This window comes from Equus przewalskii, chromosome 1 (genome assembly GCF_037783145.1).
Source record: "Equus przewalskii isolate Varuska chromosome 1, EquPr2, whole genome shotgun sequence".
In the NCBI taxonomy this organism is placed as follows: domain Eukaryota; kingdom Metazoa; phylum Chordata; class Mammalia; order Perissodactyla; family Equidae; genus Equus; species Equus przewalskii.
In genome coordinates, this window is record NC_091831.1 from 167,458,032 (window position 1) to 167,475,458 (window position 17,427).

General features: G+C 34.3%; 1 protein-coding gene across 6 annotated transcripts in view; it reads left to right on the plus strand.

Annotated features, from left to right (window-relative positions):
* The window catches only part of G2E3 (G2/M-phase specific E3 ubiquitin protein ligase), a 50,965-nt gene that overhangs the window by 21,562 nt on the left and 11,976 nt on the right, over window positions 1-17,427 (plus strand). For 5 of the 6 annotated variants that reach the window (XM_008535874.2, XM_008535875.2, XM_070587439.1 and 2 more), the window contains 8 exons: window positions 935-1,059; window positions 2,737-2,902; window positions 6,436-6,542; window positions 7,206-7,322; window positions 10,299-10,423; window positions 10,530-10,662; window positions 12,729-13,036; window positions 14,873-15,054. In XM_008535874.2, coding sequence (XP_008534096.1) covers window positions 935-1,059; window positions 2,737-2,902; window positions 6,436-6,542; window positions 7,206-7,322; window positions 10,299-10,423; window positions 10,530-10,662; window positions 12,729-13,036; window positions 14,873-15,054 — 1,263 coding nt within the window. Of the gene's footprint in view, window positions 1-934; window positions 1,060-2,736; window positions 2,903-3,008; window positions 4,990-6,435; window positions 6,543-7,205; window positions 7,323-10,298; window positions 10,424-10,529; window positions 10,663-12,728; window positions 13,037-14,872; window positions 15,055-17,427 lie in introns of those variants that run through there. The other variant, XM_070587462.1, reaches the window with a different exon arrangement.

Here is a 17,427-nt window from a genome sequence, read left to right on the forward strand (position 1 = left end):
TTTGTATTTGTTTCCTAGGGCTGCCATAATAAATTACCTCAAACTGGGTCACTTCAAACAAATTTATCCTGTTTCAATTCTGGAGACCAGAAGTTTCAATTCAGGCTCTCAGAAGATTGATTCCTTCTAGAAACTCTGAGGGAGAATTTGTTTCATACTTCTCTCCAAGCGTCTGGTGGCTGCTGGCAACCTGTGGCATCCTTGGTTTGTGGCAGCATAACTCCAATCTTTGCTTCCTTCTACACATGGCCTTCACTTCTGTGTCTGTGTCTTAAATCTCCCTCTCCTTTCACTTACAAGGACTGCAGTCATGTGATTTAGGGACCCCCTAAATCCAGGATGATCTCATCTTGAGATCTTTAACTTAGATCTACAAAGACCCTATTTCCAAATAAGATCGCATTCATAGGAATTCAGGAATTAGGACTTGAACATAGCTTTTTGAGCGTCACTATTTAACCTAGTATGGGTATATAACACTTTTTCATTTGGTTAGGATAGAGTGATCCTAGCCAATTTTTTACAGATTGATTTTTAGTTAGTTTTGCTGTTCTTCTTGGTGAACTTCTTAATTTATGTGTTTTCTATTGAGATTTGAATAAGACTGTCGTATATGGTCATTACTTTTACAAACTCTTCAGTTTAAAATATTTTAGCAGATAAGAAGGAAAAGAAACTTGTCAGTTGTATCCATATGTTAGGCTACAGATGTTTCCTTTATCAAAAATTGTTACAGAGGTGAATCTTTAGTGTCATTAGATCGTTTCTGGGTAGAACAATTTTTTGAGGAAATTTCTTTAATATACCATCATCACAGCTGTAGTATGATGAAAATAGTTTTCAGCCTCCCCACAAGGAATATTCATTTATACCTTGGTCATATTTTGTACTCAATTTTTGTGTGTATGACCCCTGTTTTCATATTTTATTCTAGAAATGCTGTATTTGCAAGAAAACTGGTGCTTCAATTGGATGTGTTGCACCACGATGTAAACGAAGTTATCATTTCCCATGTGGACTTCAGAGAGAATGTATTTTCCAATTCACTGGCAATTTTGCGTGAGTTAATTAGCTGTTGAATATGAATGTTAAAGAAAAGTAGAAAATGGATATGTATATCCCAATGATATAATTCCTTTGTAAAATTTCTTTTCAGAGCTGCACTGAGTTTATGCATATGCATTATGTATATAATGTCTCACTTCCTCTTGTATGGAGTCATTTATGTCTGCAAAGTCTTGAGAATTGCCATGTCTGGAATGGGCTTAATGATTAATAGTCACCTTTGGCTTTCAGCTCTAGAATATAACATGAAACTATTAATTTATTCATATTCAGTGCAAATTTCCACCTTATATAATTCTAGATTTTTATGTCACTCTTTAGATTTAATAGTCCACTTTTCTTCACAGGGCAGTGTGTATTTCTCATTGAGTAAGTTGAAGGCATATAAATGGCTGGAGTCCAAAAAATAAATATTATACCCTAGGATGCCCCTGAAAATATTTACTTCCTGAGTCCAGCTTTAAACATCAAGATTTTATGAATTTTGGTACAGTAGTCCCCCTTTATCTGTAGGGGATACGTTCCAAGACACCCAGTGGACACCTGAAACCGTGGATGGTATCAAACCCTAGATATACTGTGTTTTTTCCTATACGTGTATACCTATGATAAAATTTAATTTATGAATTAGGCGCAGTAAGAGATTAACAACAGTAACTAATAATAAAACAGAACAATTATAATAATAAAAGTTATGAATGTGGTCTCTCACTCTTAAAATATCTTATTGTACTGTACTCACCCTTCTTCTTGTGATGATGTGAGATGATAAAATGCTTACAGGATGAGATCAAGTGAGGTGAATGACGTAGGCATTGTGATATATGTTAGGCTGCTATTGACCTTCTGGCTGTATGTCAGAAGGGACTTCATCTGTTTTTAGAGCCTGGTTGACCACAGGTAACTGAAACTGTGGAAAGCAAAACTGTGGCTAAGGGGAGTCTACTGTATTTGATATCAGGAGTTTTCTATTTCTTTTAGTCTTTGTGTTCTTGACCTATGTAATGGATTGTTACCACATACGAAAATTGCAGTTTAGAAAATACAAATGAAATAAATTTAGTGGATTAGGAATAAGTTGTTACTTACATTTTATTTGTTACATGATTAAAATATTTACTTTTAAGTTCCTTTAATTTTATACAGTGTTGAGTACAATGGTGTATATACTCTGTTGCTAACAATATTAAGTAGGATTCTCAGCATAATGTTAGTTACTGAAATTCTGTAAGGTAAGTCTCACCACCAAAAGTTCACATTTTGAAAGTCCAGCTCTCCTTGGTCATAGATTGTGAGACTGATTTTTTTTTTTTTTTCCTTTTTCTCCCCAAAGCCCCCCCAGTACATAGTTGTATATTTTCACTTGTGGGTCCTCCTAGTTGTGGCATGTAGGATGCCACCTCACCATGGCCTGATGAGCGGTGCCATGTCTGCGCCCAGGATCCGAACCAACGAAACCCTGGGGCGCCACAGCGGAGCACGTGAACTTAACCACTCAGCCACAGGACCAGCCCCGTGAGACTGATTTATAGTGCCAAGGTTCCGATCTTTTGTAGGTTAATTGTGAAAGAGAGATGAAGGAATTTTCTCTTATAAATGTGAATTGTAATGCTGGCTTATTTGCACTTTGTAATTTATTAGATGTTGTTTTTAAATAATTTGCATTTTTAGGTCATTTTGTTGGAAGCATCGACCTGTTCAGATTATTACATCTAATAATTATAAAGACTCTTTACCATGCACCATTTGCCTGGAATTTGTTGAGCCTATTCCAACTTATAGCATATTACGAAGTCCTTGTTGTAAGAATGCTTGGTTTCATAGAGACTGTTTACAGGTAAGATGTTTTGTAAACTTTTTCAGATAGAAAATTTCTTGCTTGCTGATTTGAAATTTTATTTTTATTTTTTTATTTTATTTTATTTTATTTTTTTGCTGAGGAGGATTCGCCCTGATCTGTTGCCAGTCTTCCTCTTTTTACTTGAGGAAGATTCGCCCTGAGCTAACATCTGTGCCAGTCATCCTCTATTGTGTGTGTGGGTTGCTGCCACAGCATGGCCACTGACAAGTGGTGTAGATCTGTTCCCCGGGAACTGAACCAGTACCACTGAAGCAGAGCACACCGAACTTAACCACTAGGTCACAGGGCCAGCCTTTGATTTGAATTTTAAATTGGAAAGAATTGATATGTGTATTTTAGCTCTTACTACTTGTAACTTTTAAAACAGCTTTATCAAAGTATATTTTACATATAAAATTCATCGTATTGAAGTGTACAATTAATATTTTAATAAATACTTTAGATATTACCTTTTAATATATATTCACACTTTAAAAATTTTGTTGGTTTTACCTAAGGATTTTGTTTGTGTTTCACAATGAATAAAACACTGGTTTTAATTCCTAAGTTCATGTATATATTTAAGCTTAGAACACCAAGATATGTGAAATGATAGTTTAACTATAAGCCAAGATATTTAAGTGTTAACAGGCTTTTTTTTTTTAACTAATAAACACTTTATGATAACTTCTTGACAGGGAAGTGATTACTGTCTAATGAATTAAAAGTATTAGTTCTTTGAGAGCCACCTTGTATGTCAAATCTGATGACAAGTTTTCAAGTAAATGAAATGTCATAAAACACATGACATTAAATAGTATTTAATATTTTTTTGATTCAGAAAATACTTGAAAATCTTTTAAAGATCCCAGTTATTAATAACATCACATGTAGCATACACATGAAAGTGCCAGCTGATAGACAGTTGTCATTAATATAGAATAGCAAAGTAACAAAGGATTTACTTAAGTTTAATACTGTCTTTTAAAACTTGGCTTTTATTATTGTTTAGTAAAATGAAATGTTATTATTGATTACAAATTATCCACAAAAATATTTTTTAAAGTTAGGAGATGTTGTAAATTCTCTTATATTTCAATAAAGTCTTATAAATACTAACAGTAGTCACAGTAAAGCTTGATTGATTACTGTCTATTTTTTTGTATGAGCCTTGAACTTTTATATTAGGATTATTCAGTTAAAAATGCAGGATAGAGCCTATGTTGTTGAGTAAATATTAGGAATTCTGTTAATTTTTATGAAGAAGTGTTTGTAAAAGGATCCAGAGTGTGCAGTTCATAGACATCGTGAAGTGTTATCTTTACCTATTGAGGAAGAAGTTCACCTTGTATCAGAATCTTAAAAAAGTAATTTAGCTTAATTAAGCGTTTGTATTTAAATGAATGTAATTGCTACCAAATGTATCATATTGTTAATTTTATAACAATGTATTATTTTTCAAGACAAGTAAGATTTGCCTCATCTATGTGTTAATAATGAAATAGAGGTTCTCAGACTTGACCTAGTATTCATAGGGCTTTTTGTGAACACTCGGAAAATACCACGTTTCTAATTCTGTCATTAAAAAGTAGAAATAATATTTCTAACAAACATGTAGGTCTGCTTTATGCAAATAAAATATATCACAGCTGTATGGACACCTATGATGTAAATATTAATAAGCAATTATTACTTGATTAGAACACAGCAAGACAGCTAATTCTTGAGTCATGTTCTCTAAAGCAGCTCCAGTGGTTTTCCACTCTGGTGCTGGAGTCTTAACTGGAAGTAAATGGCGTCTACCCTGTTTGGATAGCTGTACCAATACCTGAAGAAATTTTTTTGAATCTCTGAACTTCGTTAGTATAAACAAGTCAAAGGAAGAACAAACCTATGCAATAGAATGAGAATTGTATGCGGTTCAGCAAATTTCGTTATTTGTGACCACTACAAATGCATTATATATGTTGGGATTTTGTGAAGAGAGACTACAGATTAATATCAAAGAAAGTGGTGGAAATTCTTCACACTGTGTATGTGGAGAGTTGTCACTATTGTTCAGTTTGGATTTCTCCATCATTGCTGTACGTCTTGTTGGTAACATCCATATGACCTATGTTGTTTTTTCCCTTTATTCTAGACCCTTCCTTGTATTGTATCCTGTATTTACTAAGATCTTGGTATCAGTGTACAATTGCTTGAAGACCCTTTAGGTTCAGAGGTTTCGGTAACTTGTTGCTTCCCTCATACGTGCTGTGTGGATGCCCTTGCTAGTTATCTGAACCTGGATTCCTCTTTGTTCATTTCTTCACTATCCACAAATCGTTCCCCAAGTCTGTCAGGTCTACCTAACATATTTTGTGTACATCCTCTTTTGTTGCTACCCTGTGCTTTAAAACCCTCTGTGATTTAACTTCAGACACTTTTTTTTTAACTAGACTTTTCCAGGACCCTAGCATTCTGGTCTTTCTCCTGCATGCCTTATTTCCTATCAATTCTTGACAGTGCTGGCTTTGATTTACCTGTCTAGTCTCAGTACTTGGTTCAGTATGGCCAGCGTGTAATCCCCAGGTATATCATTCATTTGTTCCCTAATCACAGGTGCTCTCTCTTTCCACTGAGACTTGATATGTGCCATTGCTTATCCTTGTGATGTCTTTTGTCCTATTTTCCTGGCAGACCTCTGTTTCATCTTCTGAACTTAGCTTTGACCCCACCATCCCTATGACGTTTTTGTCAGGCGCTTATATAGACTTGGGTACTTCTTCTTCTCTCTTTAAAAGATTTTTAAAGAACACTTTTACCCTGTAATATAATTGTACACCTGTATACCTACTAACAAGGATTTATTGAAGTTGGATCTAAGTCATTTTATGTTTCTATTTTTGGTACATAGCTTAGTGTGTAGCACCTATATCGTAGGGGTTAAATATTTGTTAAATGAATGTGTACTGCTCATTTTTAAATTTTGGATTGTCTACTCTTTCTAATAGGCTTATAATTTCTGGTCTCCTTCTAAGTACCTCTGCCTGCTGCTTCTGTCTTTGTTATTTGCTGAAGCAGTGACAATAGATTTTATATTTTAACTCCCTTAGGAAGAAAACTAACTTAGAGATTGAGTTAAAAACAGAACCAAGGATGCTTTATATATAGCACTTATTTAAACATCATTCCTAGATGAAGTATCGCAAGAGTTTTACTATGTTATTCACAGAAAGTAATGGGCAACACAGTATTTGGGAACAGAAATTACATTAGACATGAATGGTTGAGAAAAATCTATGGGTGATAGATGTAAAGCTAACAACAGGCAATTTATTAGCTTAATTTTTTTTTTGACCATTAGGAAAAAAGATCTCCAAATTTTAGCAGTGGGATAACTTAGTTTATCAAAGTTTGAGAACTACAAGCATAGAAAATGGTTTCATAATAAATTAAGTGAAAAATAGCCCGTGTTCTGTTAGCTCTGTCGTTCATAACGTGATAATCTGTTAAATTGTTAACAATAGATTTTCTATTTTCCACTATAGGTTCAAGCAATAAATGCAGGAGTGTTTTTCTTTAGATGCACAATATGCAATAATAGTGATATATTTCAGAAAGAAATGTTGAGAATGGGAATTCATATTCCTGAAAAGTGAGTAACATTTAGCCTTTTAACAAAAAGGTGTTTTAAATGTAGGATTTTAATAACAGTAGAATTTATCATTTCTGTCTGGTTAAGTGCTCATGGACAAGTAGCCTTTTCAAAGGGGGAAATGTAAAGCCGCCCCCACTGCCTCCCCCTTCGTCTCCCCAAATTGCTGGTTCTTGAGAGCAGGGACTGTGACTTCAATGTCTCATTAGTTGATTATCTCTTAATAAAATGCCTCAGTTGTATACATTATGAATTGATTGATTTATACATAAATATAAGAGACTTCAAAATGGTATGTATGAATTATCTAAGAGAATCAAGGTGTGGTTTAAAATGTATGAGAAGAATTTTCTTAATATTTAAAGATGAGGAATCTATAAATGATACTAAACTTGAAATTAAAAAATTGGAAGTGAAATATTAGGAAAAATGTAAATTTTAGAAAATTTCTGTTTAATTTTTCATTTAGCATTTGAAAATTTGCTGTGAGTAGGATAAAATGACGCTAATGGATTTATATCTTGAAGAGAATGATTAGTTCTAAAAAGAACAAGTTTTATCCTTATTCCTAAGTATGTGAAAAGTTTTTATTTTTAGACTCATTACCAATCCTTGTGTAACATTTTAGGTCAAAGTATATTTTATATCTTGTTTCAATTACAGAGATGCATCTTGGGAATTAGAGGAAAATGCTTATCAAGAGCTTCTACAGCACTATGAACGTTGCGACGTCCGAAGATGTCGTTGCAAAGAAGGGCGAGACTATAACGCGCCTAATAGGTATATTAGGAAGTTTGGTTGTGCTTAGTGTCCTTATTTAAACCTTCAGCTGAGGAAGTAGGTTTTCTAGCTAGTAAAATGTAGTTTTGTCCTTGGATGTTTGAAGTTTTAACTTGAGATGAGGTATATTTGTTAAATGTATATTTACATCCGTTTACAGAGAAATTACTACAGCCAGCATAGGTGTACCTTATTTCTGTGGTGTATTTTCATGAGGCTCTATTTTCTGGAGCTGCACTGTCCTATGTGGTAGCCACTAGCCACATGTGGCTACTGAGCACTTGAAATGTGGCTGTTCCAAATTGAGAGGTGTTCTAAAATAACACACCAAACACTTAGTCTGTATATTAGTTGCTAGGGCTGCCATAACAAAATGCCACAAACTGGCTTAAACAACACAAATTTATTTTCTCACAATCCTACAGGCTAGAAGTCGAAGATAAAGGTATTGGTAGGTTTGATTTCTTCCAAAGCCTCTCTCCGTGGCTTGCACGTGGCTCCCTTCTAGCTGTGTCCTCACATGATTGTCACTCTGTCTTTGTCCTAATCTTCTTTTCTTAGAAGGACACCAGTCATAGTGGATTAGGGCCCATCCCTGTGACCTCATTTTATCTTAATTATCTATTTAAAGGCCTTGAGGTACTGACTGTTAGGACTTCAGCGTATGAATTTGGGGGGACACAATTCAGCCCACAACAGTAAGAAATAAAGAACTTAAAATATCTTTTTAATACTTTTTTGTATTGATTACCTGTTGAACAAAATGATATTTTGAAAATATTTAAATTCATTTCACCTGTTTCTTTTACCTTCTTAAATCTGATTATTAGAAAAATTTAAATTACATATGTAATTTGCATTACATTTCTGTTAGATAGCACTATTCTAGAAGTTAATTTAACTAGATTAATCTAGAGCTGTTTCTTTTGGATCACTATAAAAATGCTTTGGCATTTGAAATTTGTTGATTACTCTTTTGTAATGTCAGTAGATATTGGCTCTAACCTTAATCAACAATCATTTTGTGCCTTTGTATGTACACTATACTGTGTTGGATACTAAAAATCAAGAATATTTTCATTTTTTTAAGATGCAGAATAAAAAGTAAATCCAGTGTTGTCAAAATTTATGTGGGAAATTTCAATAAATTTTTATCCCTGTTACACAATCTTAACATGGCAAACTGAAGCTTAAAGTGCAGAGCAGAATATTAAGAGCCTTGTTTCTCATGGAAGGTGATTGGCTGGGTCTCCTACTACTTATTTATGAAGACTCAGCTCGGTTGCTAGCTTTGGAAAGTTTCCCCTAAGCAGCTCTTACCACCCCTGATTCTCCATTCTGGGATGGGTTTTCCATTTATCATGCTTGTTACAGCATAACTGACATTGTATAAATTTGTCTTTGCCATTAGACAAAAAATTCCTTAAGGGCAGAGATCTCATTGAAGATGTTGAGTAATGTGTATTCTTGCCTGTGTTACTTAATCTGGTGACCTTGGTTATTGATTTATAAATATTAATAGTACCCCTCTCAAGGGATGTGCTGAGGCACAGATGAGATACTTGATATAAATGAGTTTTGTAAGCAATAAATCACTTTAGAGTTCTAAGAAGCAATACATTCATTAATATTGATATTTTCTAAATTCATTTTAGGCTGTTTTAATTAACCTGTATTTATTTCTTGTAAACCAGTGTTCACCCAGTCAGGAGCTACCAAACTCCCATTCCTGTCTGGCAGCTACCTGAGTTTGCTTTCCCTTGCCTTTTCTGCTGGGACACGCATACCTGCTATGTGAATGGTTTCTTTCACAATCTCTTTCTCTCTCATCCTAGTGATAGGAAGGCAGTTTTGCTGAAAGGCAGCATGGTGTAGTGGTAGGAGCATGGGTCTGAAGCCAGGTAAACTGGGGTGGAGCCTCGCTGTGAGACTTAGGAGCAGTGTGAACTTGATTGGGCAAGTTATTTATCCCCTGTGCCTTAGTTTCCTGTTCTTTAAAATGCAGGTCATTACAGTGGTTTTCCCTGCCTTCTAAAATTATGAGGGTTAAAATTTTCATGTAAGAAGGACCTGGTGTATAATAAGCACTCATGTTATCTGTCATCTTTCTCTCTCTTCATCGTCAGTTGGCAGAACTCTCTGGGGAATGGGGAGGGACACACACATACACACCCATATCCACACAGAGGGCTTTGTGCCAACACCTACCAGAGGGGAGGGTTCCAGCTGCCTCTCTTATCATCCACACATCCACACACTCAGGGAGTATATCCATTTATATAGAGAGAGAGTGTGCTCATAACCATACAAAGAGAAGGCCCCCACACCACTATCCACACCCACACTCATATAGAAAATGTGAATACGGACTGGCACACGTCACACAACACAGTGGGGAAACATGGGCGTGAGGGGTTGGGGGGAATAGATGAGAGAGAATGTGAATGTGAACCGGGTAGTAAGACTGGATCCTGTTGAGCTACACATACCTGAGGTGTCTGAGTAATCTTGTTGCGGGAAATAATTTGTCACCTTGAATGAGAAAGACAATATTTTAGGTAAGAATGTATTTACTGAATCCTTCCTCCAAATCAGACACACTGACACAGCAGCCTTTCTATGAGCAGAGTCGTCTCCAAATATAAAAGAAAAATTTTTTTCCTCCTTAATCGTATTCTTTTTGTTGTTAGTATTTTTTGTGCATGTGCATGTACTTGTTGGTATTTAGGTTAGGTATTTTAAGTTAGAGAATATTTACAGGAGGAGGTTACAAACATCATAAATGAAATAAAAAAATGCTTTTTTTAAGAATAACTAATGCAGTATCAAAGCAGATAATCTCTCTTTCCTGCTTTAGTAAAAGGGTTGATTGTGTGTGTATGCGACGGACAGTGAGGCCTGTGGTGGTGCTTGTGGTTTGAATTAGACTAAGTTAATACCAAAAGGTAAACATCTGCTTCCCTTTTATGTCTGCAGCAAATGGGAAATAAAGCGCTGTCAGTGTTGTGGTTCTAGTGGCACACATTTAGCCTGTTCCTCACTACGATCCTGGGAACAAAATTGGGAGTGTTTGGAATGTAGAGGTATTCTCTACAATTCAGGTAATATTTTGTAATTTTGAGTAAAGCTGTTTTTATTCAAATGCATATTACTAAAAAGTTTCTACTTATATTTCTGTTATGCTAACATTGTGTTTTAAATCTGCAGGGGATTTCCAAAAACCCAAAAAACATGCATTACCCAACACTAATAATGTGGGAATAACTGATTGTCTGTTGGAAGAGTCATCACCTAAATTACCTAGACAGTCACCTGGAGCCCAGCGTAAAGATCTGCTGAGGTGTGTATTTTGAATTGGAGAAACATATAAAACTTTATTTTGAGAAAATTACAACTGGAAGTGCTATATACACTTAGAATATTAGCTGAACTTACAGAAGTCTGGAAAGAAACCAGCATTTGATAATGAAATCAATGCAAACAGCATTTTAAAAAAAATAAAAAGGATAGAATAGAATATAAAATATCAGTTTGCATTGCAAATAGAGAACATGTATGAGATATTTTAAGTTATTTGTGTACTGAGTCATGATGTAAAATATATTTTTTATTATAGATCATTTTCAAGGTAGTTTAAAAAACATTCATCTGGCAAATGTGCTTATAATGTTATTTGATTATGAGTAAGATAAGAAATTAAAATATCAAGCATACTATGTGACTTTGTTAAAAGAAAGGAATCATTTAATAAGAGATGGTTTATTTTTTATTTCTTAATCATTTGTTTAATGTATTTACTGTCAGTGTCAAAGGTTTAAATGTCAGCTCTTTAGAAAGCTTAAGGCATGCTTACAAGTATTATTGTATTAATGCCTAACTTTTCATAAGACAGCAAAATAAGTAGCTTTCAAAATCATTCATAAACATTTAAATAAGACTAGAATTACATCTTCATACTGTGTCAGGTATTTGTTCAATTCAAGTTAGTATTTTTAAGTATGGGTGGCTTTGCAAAAGGGTTTATATAGAGCCTTGCTTTAGCCAATGGGGGAAAAAATAGAAGTAACATTAGTAGCTAAGCATGATGAAGTACTTTCTTGTTAAAAGTAGTATCTAGTTAAAAGAAGAAGGAGGAAAAGAGAATTTTTATGAAAATATCTGATAACTAGATTTGCAGATAGAAGTGGAATACGAAGTACTATTCAAAAAGTGAAGAATTACTGTTTTAAGATACCACTTGTGTTAACTGAAAATTTGTTATATTTTTATAATGTTTTTAGTATCAAAAAAGATATTCATATTATTTTTAAGTAATTTTAATATTTACCTTTCCAAAGATGTTATACCTTCTTGCTCCTGCTTTTAACATGCTGTCATACTCTAGAAGAATAGCATAGGCATTCCCACTCCAGGCAGGAGCAAGGAATCAACCTGCTACAAGAAGGTATATTTCTGAAGGATTATCTTCAGAAGACTGGTTTTCCTTCAACCTGGGTTAATGAATAGGGGATTGTGTGAAGAAAGGTAAAGCAGAGCCTGACCCACACTAGGCTATTGTAACGTCTTAGGATGGGAAGAACTTATACTTGATGTAGAAAGATGATCCATGAATGTTGCCCCAAAGAGGATTATTTTGAGTACACCAATCCCAATTACAGATGGAGAAACTGAGGCAGGGAGCAATTGAGTTAGCTCATACAGTTGCCTGGATGTCTTGTTAAGAGACAGATTACTGGGCCTCATGCTCAGAGGTTCTGATTCTGTTTATCTGTTGTGGGGCTCAAGAATTTGCATTTCTAACAAGTTTCCAGATGCTGCTGCTGCTGCTGGTCTGGGACCACACCTTGAGAACTACTGGTATAGACTAAAACGTACTATTTAAAGGGTTGTGAATTCTGTTTATAATATTAGCTCTACTGTTAATTAACTTAATGATTAAAAATACATTGTGTAATCTCTTAAAACTACAGTTCTCTCATATAGTCAGCAGAGACTATGTTTGCTCTATTTTTAAAGGATCTTGTGAACATACAATGTAAGATACAGTTAGGCGAGCATATGTTGTAGCCATTGGCCAGAAAGGTAAGAGTTTGACGTTCTGACTCTTACACCTGAATCCACTGAAGTGATCAAATTTGAGATAATCATCAATCAGCATTCTCATAAATCATTTATGACATTAGATGATTTTAATTTGATAAGAAGACTGGGGAGAGGAAATCAAGAATTTAGAACTAAGGTTATCAGATAACTGTTTTTGGTTCCAGTGTCTGCTTTTGGGTGGTTGTTGGGGAAGAACTTCCTTCTAATCTTTTTTTCTATTATTTTTTTATTGGCTGTATAACTGTTGTGTCACATAAAGTACTTTAGAGTACTTACCTCTATGTTTAAATTCATGTTTTATAGGCAAGGCAGCAAATTTAGAAGAGATATTGCAACCATTATAATAGAGTTAGGATTTCAAATTAAAAGAAAAACTAAAAAATTATATATCAACAAAGCCAAAATCTGGAATAGTGCCTTAGATGGATTCAGAAATCAAAACTTTAATCCTTCATACTCAATTGAAGTAGTATATGTTAATGAAAATGATAATTTTGGAAGAGAGCATCCTGGATCAAAGCAAGAATTCCTAAGTCTCTTAATGCAACATCTTGAGAACTCACCATTGTTTGAAGGGTCCTTGTCAAAGAACTTGTCTCTAAATTCTCAAGGTAATTATTTTATTTATTATTGTACATACTGAATATACCGTGTGTAAAGAAAGAGATAGCTGATTAGAATTGATACTCAATACCTGTGGTCAAAATGTGTAACTCACTTTGTTAATAAAATACTGATAGAATCACAGAAAAGAGGGGAGAAGTGACCTTTTTAAGAGTAAATTTTGTAGTGAAACATTTTTTATTTAAGAATATCTTTAATTTCTTTATAGCAGTATCCTCTGTGAAGTGATTCTATAATTAAATTTAACTTCCCAAAAAGTACTTTATATTCGTTCTAATTTCATTTGAGAGTAGCCAAATGGGATGGATGATTATTTGAGCCCTTCTTATTCAAATATTTGGAATTTGCATTTGGCATATTTCTTTACAACCTAGGATTTTTATAACAATTTTCTGATCCACATGGAACAGATTTTTTTTAATGTACTTTTGCTTTCAAGAATTTTTTCTTGCAGTTATGTATATGATACTTTTCTATCTTCAGGTGAGGAATTACTGTGATTAAAACAGACATCTCAAAACACTGGTTAATTCTAGCATTCTTTTTTAGGAGCTTTTATTCCACTTTTGCTGTAATAGGAAATTCAAAAGAGAGTGAGAAGACTTCTTTCATTCCTTTTGAATTTCCTCCTATGTGTTCCTTAGAACTTCCTCACCATTGCCTGAAGCATCATTAAAATAATTGAGAAACTACCAAGGATCATTTATACTATATACCGTACTCATAGCTTAATTTTAAACTCCCTTAAAAAAAAAAAAAGACTCCAAATAATCAGTAATGTTAACTCGAGGCAGTTTTGGTACAGTGGAAAGTACATGATTTTAAGTCACAAAATCTGAAGTCAGTGTATACACATCTACTTCAGAAGCTTTATATCCTTGGATTAATTACATAGCCTCTCTGGATCTCAGTTTCTTCATCTGTAAAATGTAACTACTAATATGTAGTATATAGGTTATTGTTGAGATTTTGTTATTAGTTTAGGTATTGTTAATGTTACTTATTAATAAGTAGCTTTGAACAATTTTTAGAAAAAATAAAAATTACATATCTTTTTGACTTATCAAAGTAGCTGAAATCTTTTAAATGACAATTTAAAAAGCACTGAAAGCTGTAATGATATGGTGATACAGCATATATTTGGGGAGTAAATTTGTGCTATTTTGGAAGATAATTTAGGACTATGTAATCGATAACCTTAAAAATATTCATACCTTTTGAATTACTAATACATATGTAGGAATCTATCCTAAGCAAATAATCAAAGATATATAAACAAGAATATGTAAATAGATGTTTATTGTAACATTGTGTCTCATATAGTTGAAAATGTTACTCAGCCAGGGTATCCAATAATAATGGGATGGTTTACATACTAGCACATCTGTAAATTAGTCTTAATACATCCGTTAGCTGTATATTTTAATAATTTTAAATAATATGAAAGAAGTTTACAATATAGTAAGCGGAAAAAAGCAAAAGTCACACTATTTATGTATATATTTATATACACAGGCCAAATACACCAAAGTGTATACACTGATTATCATGGTGGTAGGAGTATTGGTGATTTTTTAAAAAAGATTTTCTGTATTTATGTTTTTTCTACATTAGATTATTACTTTGTATTTAGAAGAATATATTTTTTATATCTTTTAGGTGAGATCTATATTTTATACATGATTATAGGTTCTAGTAATTGCTTTTACATTTATCTAATGCTTAGGGTTTTTTATTTTTAATTATATATGTATTCATTATATATGATGGTTATCTTATAATAGTAAAAGAAGTATTTAATGTATTTTCATCTGTATTTACAGCTCTGAAAGACAATCTTTACTATGAAGCTGGCAAAATGCTTGCCATTTCTTTGGTTCATGGTGGTCCTTCACCTGGTTTCTTTTCTAAAACCTTATTTGACTGCCTTGTTTATGGACCAGAAAATACCCAACCAATTTTAGATGATGTTTCCGACTTTGATGTGGCACAAATTGTAATGAGGGTAAGAAATGTACCTATTTATTAAAATGTAGACTACATTCTAGATAAATTTGAATATACAGAATAGATCCGCAATAGAATAATAATACTCTTTGTGGAGTAGTTAAGTGTACCAGCAGAGTTCACAACCAGTTAAGAGAGAGATGTAAAGGTCAGACAGCTAGAGATCAAAGTGCCAGGTTTAATGTTGATAAAACCAGTTGGATAACGTGACTTCGATCTGTGGTCAGATGGCTTGCCAACACTCCTTAGAACTAGATGGATTTATCCACCCTGCCGGAGACCATATAAAGCAAGTTCCTGAGGCCAGCCTGGGGGCACAGCGGTTAAGTTCGCACATTCTGCTTCTCAGTGGCCCGGGGTTTGCTGGTTCGGATCCCAGGTGCAGACATGGCACCGCTTGGCAAAAGCCACGCTGTGGTAGACGTCCCAGTATAAAGTAGAGGAAGATGGGCCAGTCTTCCTCAGCGACAAAAGGGGAAGGTTGGCAGTAGTTAGCTCAGGGCTAATCTTCCTCAAAAAAAAAAAAAAAAGCAAGCAAGTTCCTTGTGGCACACTAGAGAGCAGATGAAAGTGCACTTTCCTGCAGGCAGGTGGATCTGAAGAGAGGAAGGACTTGGCTTGCCAGTCAGAAAACTTATCCTTCCTCTTGCAGGGAGATATGAGTGACAGGTGGAGAGAAAGACCCCGGCTGAGTTTCTTCTATATGGAAACAAGTGGGGAGACTCAATGTTCCTAAAAATAGTAACCATTTGTTGAGCCCTGTGCTACACATGTTACATGTACAAATTGTTTAGTTATAATGCCCGATAAGTATCATTGCCTACGTGCTGGTTTGGAAACTAATGAAGACATTGAAAGCCATTCAACTTTTCTTCCCTTAACCTCTCTCCTACTTAAGCCTACTCTATCCATTGCCTTAATTAATAAGCAGTATAGTTTAATGGTTAAAAGCAAATCCCCAGAAGTCAGATTTTAGTTTGAAATGACTGCTATAAGCCATGTGACCTTGGGCATGTTAATGTTGTTAAGCCTCAGTTTCTAAATCATAAAGGAAGCAATATGGAAGCGTGTTGTTATAATAATTCCATTTATTTGGCCCAAGACTCCTCATCCTAAAATGGTATTTTAAATTAACCCTTTAAATCTTTGACTTAGTTTTCCTTTTCTCCTCTTTCCCAAAAAAATGTACTTTAGTTTAACTTTATTTTCTTTACTTCCTCTTTCCTATTCATTTCTTAACTTCTTTTCTTCAGCCTTCTGTTCTCACCACCACTCTTCCAAGTTAGCTAGTTCATAGCTGATTCTCAGGGATCTAAATCTCCACATGCAAAGGCCTTTCTTTCCTAACCTCTCATCTTGTCTGACTTCTGCAATCACTACTGTCTTCGAATTCCTCTCTACTGTTTTGTTTCTATTTTTTTACTGCAGTAACATTGGATTATAATATTATATAGCTTTCAGTCCTCTCTACTGCTTTCTTTAGTGTTGTACTCCCTCCTACTTTTGACTGCTACTGTCTTTTTTTAATGTTTCTTCTTCCTACGCCTGGAACTTAGGTATTTTTCAGTCTTGTCTTAATAGTTCTCATTCTATACTGTTTGGAAAGCTTCTTCTCGCCCGTAAGCTTTCTGAATGACTCCCAGACCTGTATTTTTGAGCCCCTATATAAGATCTGGGTCTTGCTATCACTTTGAGCCCAACATATTTAAGACAGAACTAATTTTTTTTCCCTGAATTTGTTTTTTTGCCTGATTTTACTATTCTTTACGAGAGATTTCTTATTTCCAAGCTGTTCTGGAGAAGGGATTATTTTTATTCTTCCATACTCCGTTTATCAGTATGTGTCAAATCATCTGTCTCTAAGAGTGGCATGTCTTCAGCCTTTCCTTCTTATTTCCAGTGTGCCTACTATACCAAATTCAAATTATGTCTAAGCTTAAACAATTAGGATATTATTCTAATTATCTTATTCAGGGTGATTCTTTCAAAAGTGTAGTTTTGACCATGCTCTTTCTTCCTCTTCATTAGGACATTTAAAGCTTCTAACTCTCATGGCTTTATCTTTTCTTGTCTCTGTACTCTTATTCATGTTTGTTGGTTCATTTAGTCACCAAATACTGTGTACTCTGTACTGTCTCATCACTGAAGACAGAGTGGTGAACCAAACAAAATCCGTGCCTCCATGGAATTCATATTTTAGAGGGAAGACAGAGGATAAACAACTATAGTATACTGTCATGTAGTAAAATGTATTACAAAAAGAAAAGAAAGGAGATAGATAATGCATGGATATAATAAGTAAGAGCTTAGGCTAAGCTTCCGTAACATAGAGATCCAAAAAGACAGTGGCTCAAAAGCAGATGTTTGGGGC